The 18504-nt window shown below is 40.5% G+C and overlaps 1 protein-coding gene across 19 annotated transcripts in view; it reads right to left on the bottom strand.

Moving 5' to 3' along the window:
* ptprsa (protein tyrosine phosphatase receptor type Sa) overlaps positions 1-18504 on the bottom strand; it is a 251267-nt gene that overhangs the window by 104028 nt on the left and 128735 nt on the right. For all 19 annotated transcript variants that reach the window (XM_039811969.1, XM_039811978.1, XM_039811973.1 and 16 more), the window contains one exon: positions 17487-17628. In XM_039811969.1, coding sequence (XP_039667903.1) covers positions 17487-17628 — 142 coding nt within the window. The remainder of the gene's footprint in view (positions 1-17486; positions 17629-18504) is intronic.

The following is an 18504-nucleotide window of genomic DNA, read 5'->3' as shown; positions in this document are numbered from 1 at the left end:
TGAGTGAGTGAGTGAGTGAGGTTAAGATTAGAAGCTACAAAAAGAGGATGATAAATATAGTGGATGAGGATGAAGAATACTGATGGCCTGCTCTCTTTCACACACATAGATGTTTAACTAATGGGCAGACCCAGCTGCTGGGAATCTAGACAATGCACTTCCATTTGCTCTGCACCTACAACACAGCCAGATCTCTTCACGTCAATCAGGCAGGCCAGAGAAAAGAGAAGAGTGTCTGTGTGTTAAGAGGGAGGTTCTGTACAGCTGGGGTACAACTGTATTTTGGAAAGTCTATTTTCTAGAATGCATTTGTGTATGAATGGTCAATCTGTGTATATATATTGGCAAATATTACGTTTGATATATTTACTTGATTGGATATACATGCACACTTGTAAATTTGGTTGAGGCCCCTGACAATGGTCAGCACAGAGCATCATAGTTCCCCCATATTGTCACCATATTAGTTGAGTCTACAAGGTTCCTTCCCAAATGTGGACATTTGAGTCTTAATGGTTATCATTCCAGTAACCTGATAAGCTTGACTACGAGTCCAGAGACTGAACCAGAACCAAGTAAAAGTCTCCTAACTAAGAGTATGTTCAAGACCACTAACTTGTGCCTCATGTTGTGAAAGAGATCACCTGTTTTTGTCTGCACTTGGATGTGCTGTAAAGTAAAGCAACTCAAAGCCACCAGCTATTGAAAATAATCTGTGAAACCGGTGTAAGCTTCTGGTTTTCATTCCATACAAACGGCACACTGTACTGTTTCACTTGGCAGCTTTTTTGTCGGTTGTGGAAAGTAGGTGATTTGTGATGATGCTATGCAGCCAAATGTATAACTTCCAACCAAACCAAATGGAAGAACATTCTGTAATTTCCCTATCTTCAATGCATCTTTCCATCACATTCCACGTATAACCAATGGGACCCCTGTTAAATTGTTTGAGAACTATACAAAGGAAGACAGGGGAACAGTGACACAGAAAGATCCAGGGACAGAGAAGAATAGCAACACAGGGGAAATCTAATCACAGTGTCTCTGGCCCCAGCACAGATAGCCCTCTCTGGATAGCCATCTCAGCTGAATAATGGTTATTATACAGCGAGCACTCAATCTCTACCCCCCTGCTCTGTTCCCGGAAAGACGTCTGATGTCCCATTGGTATTCTCCACACCTAGCGCATCTAGCCACCAAGGGCAACATTTACATCCAAATCAGCGAATACAACCCGAGAGAAATAGTCTGAAAGACCAGATAAGAGGAAGTAAAAGGGGCAGAGCAAAAGAGTGACAACGAAAGAGAGAGAGAGACACAGAAAGATTGAAAAAGGTGGGAGGGATATTGAAAGTAAGGCAGAAGTTTGCATCATTATTGCACTGCAAAATTATTTTTTGGGGTCAACTTTCTGACCATATGAAAACCCTGCAGGGTAAACCATCTATTTGCTTGATGTTTTCTTGTTGAAGTTGTATATGCATTTTGCAGTTTACCCTTAGAATTTAAGGTAACTGTTGGTTGATTGTTTGCCCTGTAAGTCCCTGAGGCTGAGAAAGAATAATAAAAAATCAGTTTTAGACTATTATTTTTGTATGTACTATATGTATGTTGTTTACTTTTTATAATGTATGTGTGCTGTATAAGCAGATGGCACGCACACCCTGTAATGAGAAGGTCACAGGCTTCATTTTCACAGCAACTGGCTATTCCATTAAATTACCCTCAAATCTTGTGGTTTTAAGTGGCTTTATTGTAAAAATGTAAATATCTGTGTGTGAGTGACAAGAACTTTAGTCTGGCATTCAAACTGACTGTTCTGACACTTTCCACACCACCTCCAATTGTGAACACAGTCCATATTAGGCCACATTCATAAAGCTATCATCACCAGTGAGATAAACGGCAAGTAGACAGCTTGTTTGCCAAAGAAAGACAATGATAGCAGCCAACAGGGGGATATTTTGGAGAACAAATGGTAGCAACCACCACAGGTAGCAGCTATGACCACAGTTTTGTCAAATGTGAAAGCCAAAATAACTGAAGAAGAGAGGAACTGATGGCAAATAACAGGAACCAAACCATGTAACGAAAAGCCTGTTTATAGATAGCACAAGGCAGGAAACATTATGTTACCCTTAGGCTGAACAGGGTAATAGTAGGGCATCATTTCCTGTCCATTATAGGCAAAGGAGGGAGCTCAGGTTTTGTCTATATAACATCAGAGGCTGATATATTTTGCCAACAAGGCTTCCAAGTATGTTTTTGTGTGTGTTGTATGTAGTGGTACAATCGCTTATAGCTAAAGTGTTTGAAGACTAAAGGAAACAATAATTACTTGCTGCTTGAAATAATACTATGTTTTATCTTTTACTTAAGACCCAGAATATATAAACTCACACACCACATGGCTGATACATTTTCAAATAAAAACACTGCTGCTGCAGTCAGTGATTGTGAATGTGAATAATGCCCATACCTAGCCTAATAAGATAATGATACTGGCCTGAGTTGCTGCACCATTGTCTTTAAAGAGTCCCAGTGACGCTCTTGTGGTGGAGGTGAACAGTTAAAATTTCACAGTATACAATTGAAATAAAACAAATATGCTTGGTTAATCTGAGAGACCTTTTAGAAAATGACATTTGTCACTAAATCACAGTGTTATATCTACCCTATATGAATAGTGATGTGTCCCTTTGTGATACTTTGATCAAAGCACAGAATGAAGATTGGCATCATAACAATATATTACTTTCATTAGAACTCATTAAGCTGCACTGAAAGTTGATGCATACATTTTCACTCATTTAATGTAGAAAAATACATCTTTATTTTGTGAGTGATTTTTATGACTTTATCCAAGAACGTGTTTTGGCTTGTGAGAAGGCTTTCCCATAAGTTTCTCCATGACTGACAGACATGCTGCTGTCTTTGTCCCACATTTTAATATTAAATGCTGGAAGCCAGGGTCCAGTTTTCGATAAAAAAACAAACATACAATACAGGCTGTTTCCCTGATGTGGTGAGCCACCGTGATAGACACAGCACAGACAAGAGAGAGGAGTAATTGTCTAGGACAGCTTTAAAGATCCCCTGCCTGCGAGGAGAAGAGCTAGAGGAAAAAAAACATAAAAGAAAAAAAAAGGAAAGAAATTCTGTTTATCTGTCTCAACCATTGAAAGTTTATAGAGTTCCTTCCCTCTCCCTCTCCCTCTCCTGTCTTGTCAGGCTCCTGAGGCGTCTGGGGTAAGACAGGCGAACTCCAGGGGAGACAGGGGATGAGGCCGGGGCCATTAAAGGAAATGCTTCACCGTAGAGAAACGTCAACCAGTCACGTCTGGTTTACTGGTGGGTGGCTTTGAGTGTGTGTTTCTGTAAGTATGTATGCATGTGTTTGGGATGGTGGGGCTGTGTGTGGCGGCGCAGTGGGCACCTTGAAACCTGATGTCAGTTTACAACACAGTGTGGGTGGAAATTCTGCCGTACGAGTCTGTCAAAATGGACTTCTCCGGTTTCTTTGTTAGAGTTGTAGAGAACGTAATTATGCCATCTCATATAATCACAATAGCTCAGCTTTATTCTCTTGAAATACAACCGCCAACCAAGGTAGGTTGAATCATGGTGTGAGTAATGGTATGTATAGCCCCTTTCAGGCACGCGCCACTCTTGCAATTTTGTAGCCAAGTGGATTTTCTTAAAAATCTGTCTTTTCAAAACCTAGTAGTATCATTACATTCAAAGCAACCATATTAACAGATACAGCATGTTCAAGGCTATGGTGTTCTTAGACAAGTATGAACAAATGTGTTCATACATTATGGTATAATACATAGAAGAAGAAAAAATCATATATATATATATATATATATATAACTGCAAACATGTCTTATATTTTAGATTCTTCAAAGTAGCCACCCTTTGCTTTTTTTATTAATAAGGGAAACAATTCCACTAATTAACCCTGACAAAGCAAACCTGTGAAGTGAAAACCATTTCAGGTGACTACCTCATGAAGCTCATTGAGAGAACACCGAGGGTTTGCAGAGTTATCAAAAAAAGCAAAGGGTGTTTTCAGTTATTTCACACTTTTTTGTTAAGTATATAATTCCATGTGTTCATTCATACTTTTGATGCCTTCAGTGAGAATCTACAATGTAAATAGTCATGAAGTTGTGTGTATATATATATATATATATATAAAAAACTGCATGTCCTGTGCTCTTCTTAAGTCAGCTGTGTAATACATTTTACATTTAATCATCATTTCACATTCAGAAGGAAATTATATGTGTTAATAATGAAAGTGCTGTGACTGAGCCAATGTCTGGTTGAGAGACATGTTTTCTTAAGGGATTTTCCCCTGCAGAGTGCAGGGAAATAAATAGGAGCTACATGAGAGCCAAAACTTCTCAACTTTTTTAGTACAACTTTTTTTAAATAACTAAAGTGGCTCTGATCCTGTCAGACGATGCAACTAGGCAGCATAACTTGACGTCATAGCTAATTAATGATGACATTGATGAGAGCGTACTGGGGGGGGTGCTTTGACAGCTCATTGAAGCTCATCCATAAGTTCGGCAATGAAGTTGGAGTCATAAGCAAGTCTTTCCACTGCAAAGTAAGTTTTTGAATTCATCATTTAAAAACAGCCTGCGTGATATCCGAGAATGCTCCTCTTCCCTTGTGTCAATATTTTCCAAATCATCACCATTCTTCGGCAGTGCCTCCACTGTGGGAAAGAAATGATCTATTGTCATGTGTGAAAAAAGTCGACAATTATGCCCATATGGAAGACCTAAATGCCGAAACCACTGCTTAAACAGGAGGAAACAGGGTTTTATATGTGCGAGAATCAAGACTTAGTACTTCTGACATGTGGAGCAAAGGCCTCTCTAAGCTTCCCAAACAACTTTGAGCCAAAACAACAACGGACTGAGAGGGCTGAGCCACAGCACTGTGCTATTTCTGCCAAAGCAACTAATCTCACCCAAACAAATATCCAAACCAGAAAACAAAGAGTGACAATAATTGCAAAAGGATTTCACGGGAGGTGGATGTGTGGGGCTGGGGTGTGATGTCACAGTCTGGGTGGGCCATTAGCTTCGTGCACTAAGCTACTAATCACAGGTTTGGAGGCACCTTTGGTGAGCAGAACAAGAATTATGAATATGTGGTGGCTGGAAAAATGAGGGCCAGTCAGAAGACTGCCAGATAATTGCTTAATGTCACTTTGAGAGGTGGAGATGACAAGCGGATATGGCACTGAGGGTCACAAAGAATGTGGGCCTTCACCACGGAGAGAAGAGTCAGAGTGTTAAAATAAGTCACTTTAAAAAGATGAAAAGACTGAAAGGTTGTAGGAATAATGCTGATAAGCTGGGTAACAAGCAGGACTGTGAAGAGGAAAAGTGGACAACAGAGGACCTCAGCTACAATTTCACCATAATATCCTACTGTAAAGCAGCATTGAAAGGGAAATTGGTAAATGGTAAAAACTTTCTACACGTTTAGTAAAAGGAACCTGCAAAAAATAAAAAAATAAAAGGAAGAACATAGAACACAGTGTACCAAAGGAAAAAATAATTCCCCTTCAGCTGTAACAACCCAATGACATCCCCATTCACACAGAGATGGGACGCATAAATTAAACTCCATGTATTTCAATAGAAGGATGTGACAGAAAATGAGGGTTCATGGGTTTGTGGGCAGAAGGGAAAGACAGAATAGATCAACACATGTGGAAGTGGAAGTGGAGTTGCCCTTTAAGGGCCAAGGAGCACAATGTTGTTTTTTTAAAATATTGAACAGCTGTGGTCAAATCCAGTAGAATCTGGGCTGCACTCCAGAACACAAGCTTTGTAATCATGAATGAGTCCTGGAAAGCATCTTCCAACTGGCCTCTCTCAGACAGTTATTTTCTTCCCACTCTTGTTCTCCATTTGTCCCTCTGATAAGTACACCTTACTTCTCACTAAGAACTGCAATGCTCTAACAATAATTATAATTCACAAGTCTTAAGTTTTTAGAAGATCTGAATATTTTTTCTTGATTGTGCATTGTATTGTATACCTAGTTTGAGACTTATTACACATTGCACTTAATTCATCATAGAAGAAATACTAATAATCTTGCTGCTTGCCATCCAACTTTTACCACAGGAAGTGTAGGTACGGCACTTGCGAAGCATGCACTGTAAGTCTTTTTAACTATGCCAATCCTGCAGGTTCCACAGCACGACCTCCACGTTGTAGGACTTCCGTCACCTGGGCTGGTGGCTCATGTATATGCATGAGGCTGGTGGTCCAGGCCGTATCCCTTTGCTCTTCTTTATGCATGAGTTGGGCCTCTCCAAAGGTAGTCACTTTCATCATTTTCACAGGAACCCCCTCCCAAATCTCATTCCCTGCTTGAGTGGGAAGCAACTACAATACCTTAGCATAGTTTGGATTGTTGATTTTATTCCTGCACGTTATTATTTAATTGATATGGATTTTTTTAAATTAGATTCCACATGCTCATCTTACTTTGTAAAATATGCACTGTTCCAAAAATGCAATTTGTATTAATAATATTCTTATTTAAAAAGAAAAAGTTTTATTGCCTTGTCAGATTAATTAGAAGCTGTTGAGGGCAAGAAAATCCCACGTCCAGCTGCACATTAATATGAATATGTGCATGTACCCATACTCAGAATTGCAGCTATTGCAGAGAATTGTAGAGAACTGATTTACATTTTCTCAACCATCTCAACAATTTCTCAACAAAATCATATGGCAGCAAAGTACTGGCGCAAACGTAATGAAATAGAATGAAAAAAATGAAGGAAGGTAGCAACCAGATGCAGAAAATCTAACTGTCAAAGCTGAATTACATATAGATTTTGAGATTTCTAGACATGGAACAATACATAATATAAAAAAATATTTGAAATGATTGAGTGGAGGCAAAATTAATCAATAAAACACATTGTGATTACATTAGAAATTATTACTATAAGTATTATAATTATATTTGATTTATCTGGGGCTCCACATACACATGGGAGATGGCTATGGCTGTTTTATAGAGAGAAAAAAAGATTGGTTTCTCCTTAAGATACAGATTATAAAAATTACCTGATATGGGAGGAAACTCTCCTGCCACAGGTGAAATGACCAGGACTATCAGCCCAGCGAGTGCTTATCAAGGTAAAAGTGTCTCGGAGACACTGATCTTTCATTCAATTTAGTTTCCTGGCCAACTCCTTGTTGCTACAAATGATCCATTTATCTAAACCTTCTAGTCAGAAGTAAACCAATCAGCCAGGCCCTAACCCCGCTTATACCTGTCCCTTGCTCTCCATCTACTTTCTCTTCATCTCTTCCTTTTTTCCCCCCTTCTTTTTACTCTACCCCAGTATCTTATATTGGCTGTGGCCAGATGTCTAGGGTGGCCAGGGTCGCTCTTCTTGAGCAGGAATTATATGAAATTGATGGCGAAGGTTCAGGAGCCAGCCAACCCTGGTTAGATGCGAGCTCCTTCCACTTATCCCGCTCCATCAGTACCACCTGTTTTCTCTCTCACTTTTTCACCTTTATCTTTCTTGCTACCACTCAGCTTGTGTCCCCCTTTCTTCATCCTTCAATCACACATGATTACTGCATTACAGGTTCTGAGGATCAAAGGATTCAGAGGCCATAAACTCTCATCTGAGTGAATTTCCTTTGGAGGGAACTTTTTCTACAAGAGAGAAAGACAGAAGATAGAAGGCTGGCAATAGACTGGCAGGCATACAAATCCCAATATGGAGGTATAAAGTGGGGCAGGGGGAGTAAAAGGTGAAAGGTGGGTAGAGATATATCTTTCAAGAGTGGAAAGGAAGCACCAGATTCACTGAAGGACAGCAAAGGAAAAATATCTGATTAAAAAAAAAAAAAAAAGAGAGATCCAATGAGAGATCTGGGGCATGAGAGCTATCTATGTGGTCAACATCCTGCCCTCTACTATATACCAATAACACCAATAACAGCTAGAGAATCCCAACACAGCACAGAGTAGCACTACTACAGAACAAAACTAGATATTTGCTGCAAACATAATCCTAAAATGTAAGAGCAAAAAACTAAAATGTTATTGTGATTGTGCACAACAGGAGAGCACACGGTTTACCATTTGCAAGTAAAACTAATGCTTGCACTGACTAGCTGAGAACAGGTGCCTAATGTAAGAATGGGTTCACTGTGAGCAGGTAATCTGCATCGATGGGTGAAGATCCTAACTGCACTAAACAAATGTATTATTTACTGGTTGCAGTAGCGAGTGCTGTTTTGGAAATGAGAAGTGACTCATTTGTCAAGGACAAGAGAAAAGCAGTCGGAAAAATAACAGAGAGTACATAGCATTAGCTCAGTGTGGACTTGGTCACATGAGGTAAGTCAGGGTCTTAGGCTCCATTAAGAGAGTCACGCCTCACCAATTTTATTTAGGCATGTACACACTTGTCATTTTGTAGACACTTTTATCCAATTGGCATAGAAGTATAAACATCTCAAACAAGGCTGTCCTGGCTAGTGGAAACTTTGGAAAGCGTACCAGCAGAACACATGCTGTGTGTCCGGGGCCTGATGGGTTTCCACTAGAATATTATAAGAAATTTTGGCCAGAAATCCACCCAATTCTTATTCCTGCTATCAATAACATTCTGAAGGGTGATATTCCTCCCTCTTGGAGATACGCCTCAATTAGCCTACTCTTAAAAAAAGACAAAAATCCCTTGGACTGTTCATCATACAGACCTATCAGTCTACTTAATGTAGACTATAAAATAGTAGCAAAAGTATTGGCCTGCAGGCTTGAAAAGATTCTTCCTAATATTGTGAAATCTAGATATGGCACAGACAATGTACGTTGAGCACTTAATGTCATTCATTATCTTAATACCCATAAAAATCCAGCGTTTATAATTTCATTGGATGCCGAAAAGGCATTTGACCGCGTGGAGTGGCCTTTTTTGTTCTCAGTCTTGGAAAAATTTGATTTAGGTTCCAGTTTTATCAAGGTGATTAAAACTCTTTACTCTGACCCAATAGCGAGTGTTAATACAAATGGGCTGATGTCGGAGGGTTTCGCAGTGCGTAGAGGTTGTAGACAGGGGTGCCCCCTGTCACCTTTACTGTTCACACTCTTTATTGAGCCCCTGGCTGAGGCCATCAGGACTAACCTGGACATAACCGGTATTACTGCAGGTGAAAAGAACCATGTTATTTCATTCTTTGCTGATGATGTCCTCCTGTATTTAAGTGATCCTGAGAAATCAGTTCCAGCAGTTCTGGACCTTGTTCAGTGCTCTTTCAGGTTATAAAATTAACCTAGGAAAATCTGTCGCGCTGGCCTTCAATATTCCCCAGAATATGACCATACAGTCTGCTTTTCGGGTATCGAAGAATGGCTTAAAATATCTAGGTATTTTTTCTCACTCCTGATTTGAACAATCTATTTGAGACTAATTATTCACCTCTGATTCAAAAACTCAGAAATGATTTGAAGAAATGGACCTCCCTTCCGACTTCCTTCTTTGGGAGAATAAACACTATAAAAATGAACATCCTGCCACGGTTAAACTACTTATTTCAAAATCTCCCGTGCTACTTGACCCCAGTGCTTTTTAATTCGCTAAACTCCTATATTTCTCAATATATTTGGAATAATAATCATCAGAGGGTTCGATTTTCTAAACTTACCAAACCAAAGGAATTGGGAGGTTTATCCCTCCCCAACCTACAACTTTATTATTGGTCGGCTCAACTCAAAATGATGACGAGCTGGCTTATAAAGAAGAGGGACTCTTTATGGATTAGTCTTGATTCTCTGGCATGTCATCCTAGAAGGCTTGAATCCCTCCCCTTTATTAATGATATAGACCAGATGAACTCTCTCAAAAAAAATAGCATTATCTACAACACACTACAGGTCTGAAGGGATGTGAGAAAATATTTAAATATTCCCTCGGCTATTTCTGCTCGCGCCCCCCTAGCATTGAACCCTGACCTCCCGGTGCAGATCAAGAGTATTGGTTTGCTGGAGTGGGCATCCAAGGGCCTACCTGATGTCACAGGCCTATTGACTTCCAACTCTGTAAAGCCGTTTGAGCAAATTAGAAAGGATTTTGACATTCCACGTAAGGACTTTTTCAAATATCTTCAAATTCGCCACTTTGTGGAATCTTTGGTTAGGAAGAATAAGATATGCTTAGAGGTATCAGAGTTGGAAAGTGCTATGGTTTCGGCCAAATCTTTTAAGGGACTGATTTCAAAGATTCATGCTCTACTGCTGTACTCTGACTCTTCAGCCTATGACTCACTGAAGCCGCTGTGGGAGCGTGATCTGGAGGTCACATTTAGCTCTGTGGATTGGACCAAGATTTGCAATGGAATCTTCCCGAAATGTATTTCGACTTCTATACATGAACAGAATTTTAAGTTTTTTCATAGGACTTATTTTACACCTGTTCGCCTCCAGAAAATGTTTCCCCACAGTTCAGATCTTTGTTATAAGTGTAAAACACATAAGGGTACATTTATTCATCTGTTCTGGTCATGTGATCATATCCAGACATTTTGGAAAGCTGTTCATTCTGTGGTTCAGGAGGTCATCGGTAAACAGTTTACATTATCCTCATCATTTTATCTGTTAAACCATACTTTGGACAAAAATCTTGACATGGACACCAAATATCTGTTGATAATTCTTTAATTTCTAGCTAAAAAATGTATCTTACTGAGGTGGTCCACCCCACAAGTCCCAACGGTCGGTATGCAGTTGACTTATGACCTCAATCCTAACTCCGACAGATTTTGGTGACTTTGGAGACCATTGCATTCCTTCCTGGAGAGACTCTGACTTCACTGTGTTTGGTTTAATCTGTATTTACTTAGTTATTTATTTCTTGTACAGTACTGGTTGTTTTTTTCTGTTTTTCTTCTCCTCCATACTTCTTTGATCTCAGTTTTAAGATAATGCAGCATCTGTTGTTCGCTTTGGGTGGGATTTTTCTGTTTTCTGTGTATATATGTGTAAAGTATATATACTTTTTTTCCTGTTGTATCTGTTAAACTCAAAATTAAATAAAAAAAAATTAAAAAAAGAGAAGCACTTCAATGTGGAAAAAGTCATCATTTCAACAAAGTCTCCGAAACTTTGAATGCTTTTTGCATTTAGGCTGCTTGTCCCAATTGTTGTCCTAGCCTGAGCCCAATGTCCTGAACTCACAAGTACAACAAAAGTACAATATGATATAGGAATTTTTCATTCCTGTATTTCTAGTGTTTTCCTCCTTCTACCACTTTGCTTTTCTACTCTTTTTTTCTACCCTTATCTTTCTTGCTTTCGCTATAGGTGCATGAGACTAGTGGAAGAGGGCAAAGGTCACCTCAGAGGCAGGCAGACAAGAAGAGGAAAAACAGCAAGCTCTGTTGCAGATACTGCCAAGCTTATTCTTCACTGTCTCATTACAGGGTGGCCACTTCCTGCGTGCGGGCCGTCTCTCTCTTACATTGTCTCCATCACACACACACACACACACACACACACACACACACACACACACACACACACACACACACACACACACACACACACACACACACACACACACACACACACACACACACACACACACACACACACACACACACACACACACACACACACACACACACACACACACACACAAGATGTCAACTATGCAGACTTGAACACATGAGGAAACTAACTGGGTCTCTCATAAACACACTCCAGCCTGTCTGTTGCCCTGGACTCACCTCTTCCTCTGAAATGAGCACAAAAAAAGCATTCAACACCAAAACAGCATGACATTAGCACTACAAAGAGAAACCACAGACAAATCAATGCAAAAGAAAAATATAAATGCAAAAACAGAAAAAAAACAAATGTGGCTGTTAAAGAGGAACTATTCTCTCCAAAAACTTTTTGCAGAGAAGAGTTTTCTCTTTAAACAAAAATTGTTTGAAAAACTGTACAATGTAGTTTTAAGGGGTTACAAAAACCCAAGGGATCATGAATGGACTCAGGGGGAATATTTCACAAACCTAAATGTGTATTTGTGCTGGTTAGATACGTAAAGGGAATAGTGATGAAATGAACAGCAAGGAGGAGCAATCTTCTGATTTCTCAAACTGTCTCTTACTCTCTGTCTTAGCTTGGGCTCAGACTTTTTTTTTTTTAAACATTTCTTTTTTTAATCAGATTGCATCACACACATGCGGGAAAACTCACTTTTTCTTAACTCTGATTGTAAACATACGCACACTAAAAGCTGTGAAGATCAGAACGGTTCATAACACAACCTAACATAATGCAGGGCTTAACATTTTCAACCTTCCTCTCCCCCTTTTCTTTCCCTCTTTATCGATCTTCTCCTTCGTTTTGCCTATTACAGCTGAGGTTGCATCCAAGTATTTCAAAGTAATACATTTTTATCAGTAGAGCAAAAGCATTTTAATGCTCAGGTGAAAAAGTTTTTTCAATAAAAAGAGAAATGAGGGACTAAATATCATCTGCCCAGTATGTAGGATGCTCTGCAGTTCTGCGGCATACTCTCCATTTACAAAGAAATTGTATTGTATGTGTTCCAGCCCACCCTAAAGAAATCTATCTGAATTTGTATTTTATTTTTCTGCAGTTTGTTCAAAATCTACCTGATAAATGGCTGTAGCACACACATACACACTATTGATCACACACATCCCCTTGCAGCCTGCTGTCCACTCCACCAGGCTGCACTTTTTCTCTCACACACACAACCTATTGAAATACAACAATAGATGGGCAGAAAAGAGAGAACAACTGTGCAAGAGAGAGATAGAGAGGAGAGAGCCCAGAACATAATGGTTGAGATATTGTGTGAGAGAGACAGAGAAAAGGTAGATTGAGAACAGACAGCATAGGCGAAGACAGGAAATAGAATTTCTTAAGGCTTGGCCTGGAGCCACTACTAGTTGAAAGGCTGATTGGTGTCCGTCCCTTTAACTTTCACTCCTGTTCTCCTGCCCACTTGCTGCCGCTCACTTTTTTCCCCATCTCATCCCTGCACCTTTGTCTGCCTCCAACCCCCATTTCACCCTTCTTTCTCAATCCTCCTGTAAAAAAGGTACCTAGAATTCACTGGGCTTGATCTGTGCACAGACTGTGCATGTATAAGGATCCAGAATCTCATTCAAATTCACCCTTACCTGCTCCTTCACAAGAGAGCGGCCAATTAGCAGACAGCATGATCAAACAGTAGGCACAACTCCCCTCTGGGTAATATTGAGTGCGTTCCCGAATCTGACCGGCACACTGTGGCAGATGGGCGGAGTTTCCAGTCAATTTAAAACCAACATATCAAAACGGCACATGCAGCTTGTGTTGACCTGACTCCATGTGTAGCAAGAAAACAAAACCCCACTTGTACAAACAACATAAAAACAATGAAAACTGGTAATCATTTCCCGTTAACATGGTTTGACATTACTGAATCCTAATGGAAATGATATCGTATTCTCTTTGCCAAAACTTATAAACTGAAATCTGAGATCAAAGTCTGACCTTCATATAGATTGCATTTACTCTGGCAGACATAAACTTTACGTAAATATGTTGCCTACCTGATATTTACCTGTTTCTACTCTACTTTAGAACAAATTATCCTCAAAAAATAGCTTTTACCAGAGAAAGAAGAAGAGGGGTGAGGTTAGGAGGGGTTGGAAATGAAACTAAAGAGAAAAAAAGCCCTAAAAATATACAAGTCAGTGCTGTGGATGAAAGAAAGCAAGATGATTGGAAAGGTTTGAGTAAGAGTGCAATTAGAAACAGAGGAGGGGACGTTGGATTGGTTCCACCTGGTTGGGAGTGGCAAAAGAAAAATAAGCAGGATGCACGCGTGACTGTGTGGACGGCTGAAAATGAAGGTCAGCTCGGGTCTGGTATCTTGCACTCGTATAAGGCTAGACCTGAAAACTGGTGTGTGTGTGTGTCTGGTGCTGGTTCAAACAGCCCAGAGCATACTTGATTGTTACTTCACAAGAAAAACTGCAGCTCCATGGCTTCACATGCGGATAGACACATCATTTTTACAACTTCTTGAAAATAACCGAGTATCGGACCCAATCTCATCAATCACAGTTTTTGCTTGATGGGATGCCGCAGGGGAGAATCTATTTGCAACAGTAATCACAGGGCTAAAGACTGCAGCAGTCTAAAATACAAGCACACAAAGCGGGATAACTCCCCATGATCTCCCCAAAACAGCATGAGCTGCCAGTATCCCAGTTGCAACTTTGCCTTCCTTTTGCCACTCTAAAACACTTCACATCTAAAAAATAAACAGGCAAATCCCAAAAACTGAAAAAAAATGCAGAGCAAGCTGCAAGTTGAGTCAGATCTCAAGAGTATGCTTCATAAGCTTGTCTCTCTCCAAGGACTCCCAGAGGACTGTGTGCAAGTCTTAGTGGAGCCAGATGGCCCCCATCTTAGGTATTCAACTGAGGCAGTGGAGAAATAGCCAAGGATGTGTCACAGTCGATCCTAAATGCACCTTGCCATTGCCAACAACACACGCACCCATGCACATACACACAAACACAGAGACAACAGAAGGTGGTGTTGTGTCACTGGAGATGGGGTTTAAATTTAGTCCGTCAGGTATGTTTTTTGTATGAATAAATGACTGTTGATTTCTAAAGTATTAGTATTTGAAGTAGAAGTATGTGTGTGGTGAACACTGTGCTGTTGTTAATTTCCTTTCAAACTCCAAGCAGAGCCCACATGCTGGTGGACTGCACACTTTTTGAACAGTTCAACAATGATTATGCATATATTCATATGGGTATGCGTGTCTATGTGGACTGCTGTACTTTGAGTGAATGATTCATGATAATGTATGTGCTCAGGGAGTTTCATGACCCTTTGTTAGTAAGTGTTTACCAATGCAAGCATTACATTGATGTATGAGCCATGCATTTGTGTTTAAATGCATATATTCTATTTGTTCGTGGGAGAGTGCGTACATGCAGCTGTATTTTCTCATAAATGTGTGCCATGGCTTTTCAGCCAAGTCACCCACCAGGCGACCCATTTTCTGCCTCTCCAAATCCCACACCACAACCCCTCTGTTTACTGTGGATGTGTCCCTTGTGCCTTGTCCCATATCCCATAATCCTTTGCCCCTGTTCCAAGAACCCATGTCCGGCTATTGTACGCCTCACCTGTTCTACATTGCCAATCGTCCGCAACACCCCATTATCTCCCTTCATCTTTGGCCAACTTTTGTCCTTGTTTTTTCTTCCTATTCGTTCCTTTGGTTTGCTCCACTACCATCTCTACTAGCATTCTCTCCCTACATTCACCCTGATTCTTTTCCACACTTTCTACCCATTTTCACCTCACCATAAACACCTTTCTCCATCCTATAATTTCTGTGATTTCTCTGAATAACATTATATCCCTATTCTCTGATATTTTCCATATCTTTTCCTGTCTCTTTCCTAATGAGTTAATGCAGGGGCACCCAACCTCATTAAAGATGGAAAACAGAGAGAACGTACTGCTCTCCTCCTCTGCTGCTCGTCTTGCACATTCACCCCCTATCATCACACTAAAGGCCGGGTCTTGCCTGGGCAGGAGAGCTGCTGTCTTCTTCTGGTCTCCAGAGGAAACCTTGTCGAGCTGATTCCAATAACTTTTCATTTTCCTCCTGCTCCTGTGATCCGCCCTGGGTTTGCCCTGTGCTCTTACACACAACTGCACACACTGACGTGCACATGCCTGGGCTTGTAGTCTAAAATTTGGTCTGCTGGTTCCTTGTTTTCAATTTCTTGTTTTCCAATCTGTCTCTGTGAGACCACTGTTTCTTTCCAGACTTAACTCTCACGCTCACAGCAATTCATGAATATATCCGGTTCTGATGAATAACATATGTTAAATTAACATAATTGAATGTAATTGTTTTGAGCATTAAACTCGTTATGAAGACTGGAAGTTGCTATATAATGCTACACACAAGATCCTACAAGGTAATTTTGGATTAAAGATTCCAAGAAATGGCAGATAGTGTGTGTCCATCAGTAGCAAAAGTCCTTGAGTACAGCAAGTACAGCACCAAACTGCAACCTGCTCACTCAATGTGCATCACTCCAGACAATGGCATGGGTAGAATTGCAAACATTGTGAACATATGTAATTTCAAAGTCTAAAGTACCACATTTAAAAATGTATATCAAGTTGTGAAGGGCACTTGAGGCACTCACACCCCCTGTAGCACCCAACAGCAGGCTTCCAGGATGGGAGGTTTGTTGCTAACAATAACTAACCCAGCATGCTGGACCAGGCTTCCAATCCCTGGTCCAACACCCCACCACACCGCCTGTGGATTTGACAGCCAGGAAGGCCTAGCTCGTATGCTGCCAGCCAGCCAGCAATAGCTCAGCTTCATCCAGCCCTGGAAACATGGCAGATGGCAGTAGGAGAGAACAGAAGAGAAGACATTGTGTGCGTGTGTGTCTATGTATGTGAGGCAAACAGACAGGTAGAATGAGCGATAAGAAAGCGGGAGTGTGTGACTACATGCTTGCTTGCCTATGATACCGTCCTCCATGACCTCTAAGCTAGAGCTAAACAAATGGTATATTATCTTTGCTGAATCCAAACTAGCCCCAATAGGAGCAGATCAATAAATGGTCCACAAAGTTTAGCTGTTTTGTTATTTTACACTGCAAATGTGTAAGTGTGTGATTGTGTGTGTCTCCAGACACCTCTGTCCGCCAATGTGCCCTGACTGTGTGTGGGTGACCAATCAATCTTTTTCATTCAGGGATCCTATGGGTTTTCATCACAGTAAAATTGAGGTTCAGCTCTTCCCTGAATGGACAGTTGATTAGTTCCATCAAATTCATGGATCACTGATAAAAAGCCTTCACACTGTCCATCTATTGTAAGTGAATAGGAGTCTATTTTAGGCTGTGACATGTGCCTGCACAAAGGCTTTAAGAGATAATCCTCCACCTTTTCACATATATTAATCTGGCTTCTCTAGTAATGGTTCATGTAACTCATTTAGCTAATGTAGTAGTGCTCAGTAAATGAAAGTTTCTACAGACATCAGATTTATTTACCAATACAACTCCCAGCACACAAGGAAGACAATATTTGTATGTTTCTAATATGCCAAAATCTAATAAAATCACATATGTTTTAAAGTAAAATCTTGAATACAAGTTATGAGCCAGCTTTATAGGTAAAGTAAAGCCCAAATGGCTAACCAGACAAATACTAGAGTACAGTACCAGAAATTCTAAGCAAAGTACAGCCCCCATTCACTGGCAAGTGCAGTGCAAAAACTCCAAGGTAAGATGTCATCATAAAAAAACCTGAGGAGCTCCAGGATGTCTACTTTAATGATTTATTTTGTAGTTACCCCTCTGCACACTGTTTCATAATGCAGGACTCACCTCGGATGATGGACAGCTTGGCATTTACAGTAATCTCGGCCTCGCTGTTCTCAGCAACACATTCGTAGATGTTCTCGTCACGTGGCGCTCGAAGAGGCTGGATTCGGAGTACGGCGCCGGCACCCTCGTCAAACTCAATGGTCTGTAAGGTAGAACAGAAAAAAATATGGTTAGGTGAGACAGGAAAGGTGTTTCAATTATTTATGGCCTTGGTCCTCATAAATACAGAACTATAAAGAAACACACTCTCTCTACACACACAAAAGCCAGGCCCAATTACTTTGCGTGTGATGCGCTCGCTTTTCCGTGTTCTCATCTCTTGTTTTTATCTGTAATTATGCCCTTTGTTCTCTGTAAAGCCTGTTTTGAACCTTAGTAAAAGCGCTTCTTAAAGGGGTGATAGAATGTAAAACTGATTTTACCTTGTCATAGTTGAATAACGACAGTTTAGTGAGTAACTAGGACATACATAGAACCTCAAAATCCCATTGATACCTCTTTCCTCTGCAAATCTCACAATTTGAACCTGCCTCTGAAAACGGGCGAATCTCAACAAAGCTGGAAGTTGACGTCAACCTCCCAAATCCTCCTCATTTGGCTCAACCTTCTATCTTTGTAACGCCCCAAAATGTACATACTAGGCCACTAACTGATCTGAGGTCAGTTAGTCTTCTAAATCTAGGTTGTGCAGATCTCTGCTATTCCATTACAAAATTCACTTCTGAGACTTTTTTATGCGAGAAATCAACTATGTAAAACTCAAATATGGGCCGTTTTATGAAAATTGATGGCTAATTGCAAATTTGGTAAGTCAGTGTCGGACTTCACAAGCTCCACAATCTGCCGAGACAGGCGGCGGCTGCTGGCCGGGTTTGCTTGCTCCCTGCCGGCCTCTCCCCCTTCACAGACACCCTGAGCTGGAGCTGTGTCAGGATCTCACACACGAGCTGCGCAGTGTACTTTAGAAAAGAAGAAAGTTTGGAGGTTTTGCAAGGATATTGAAAAAGAACCACCGTCG

Source organism: Perca fluviatilis, chromosome 9 (assembly GCF_010015445.1).
Source record: "Perca fluviatilis chromosome 9, GENO_Pfluv_1.0, whole genome shotgun sequence".
Lineage (NCBI taxonomy): Eukaryota > Metazoa > Chordata > Actinopteri > Perciformes > Percidae > Perca > Perca fluviatilis.
The sequence above is the reverse complement of the archived record's forward strand: the minus strand, read 5'-3'. Positions and strand labels throughout refer to the sequence as shown.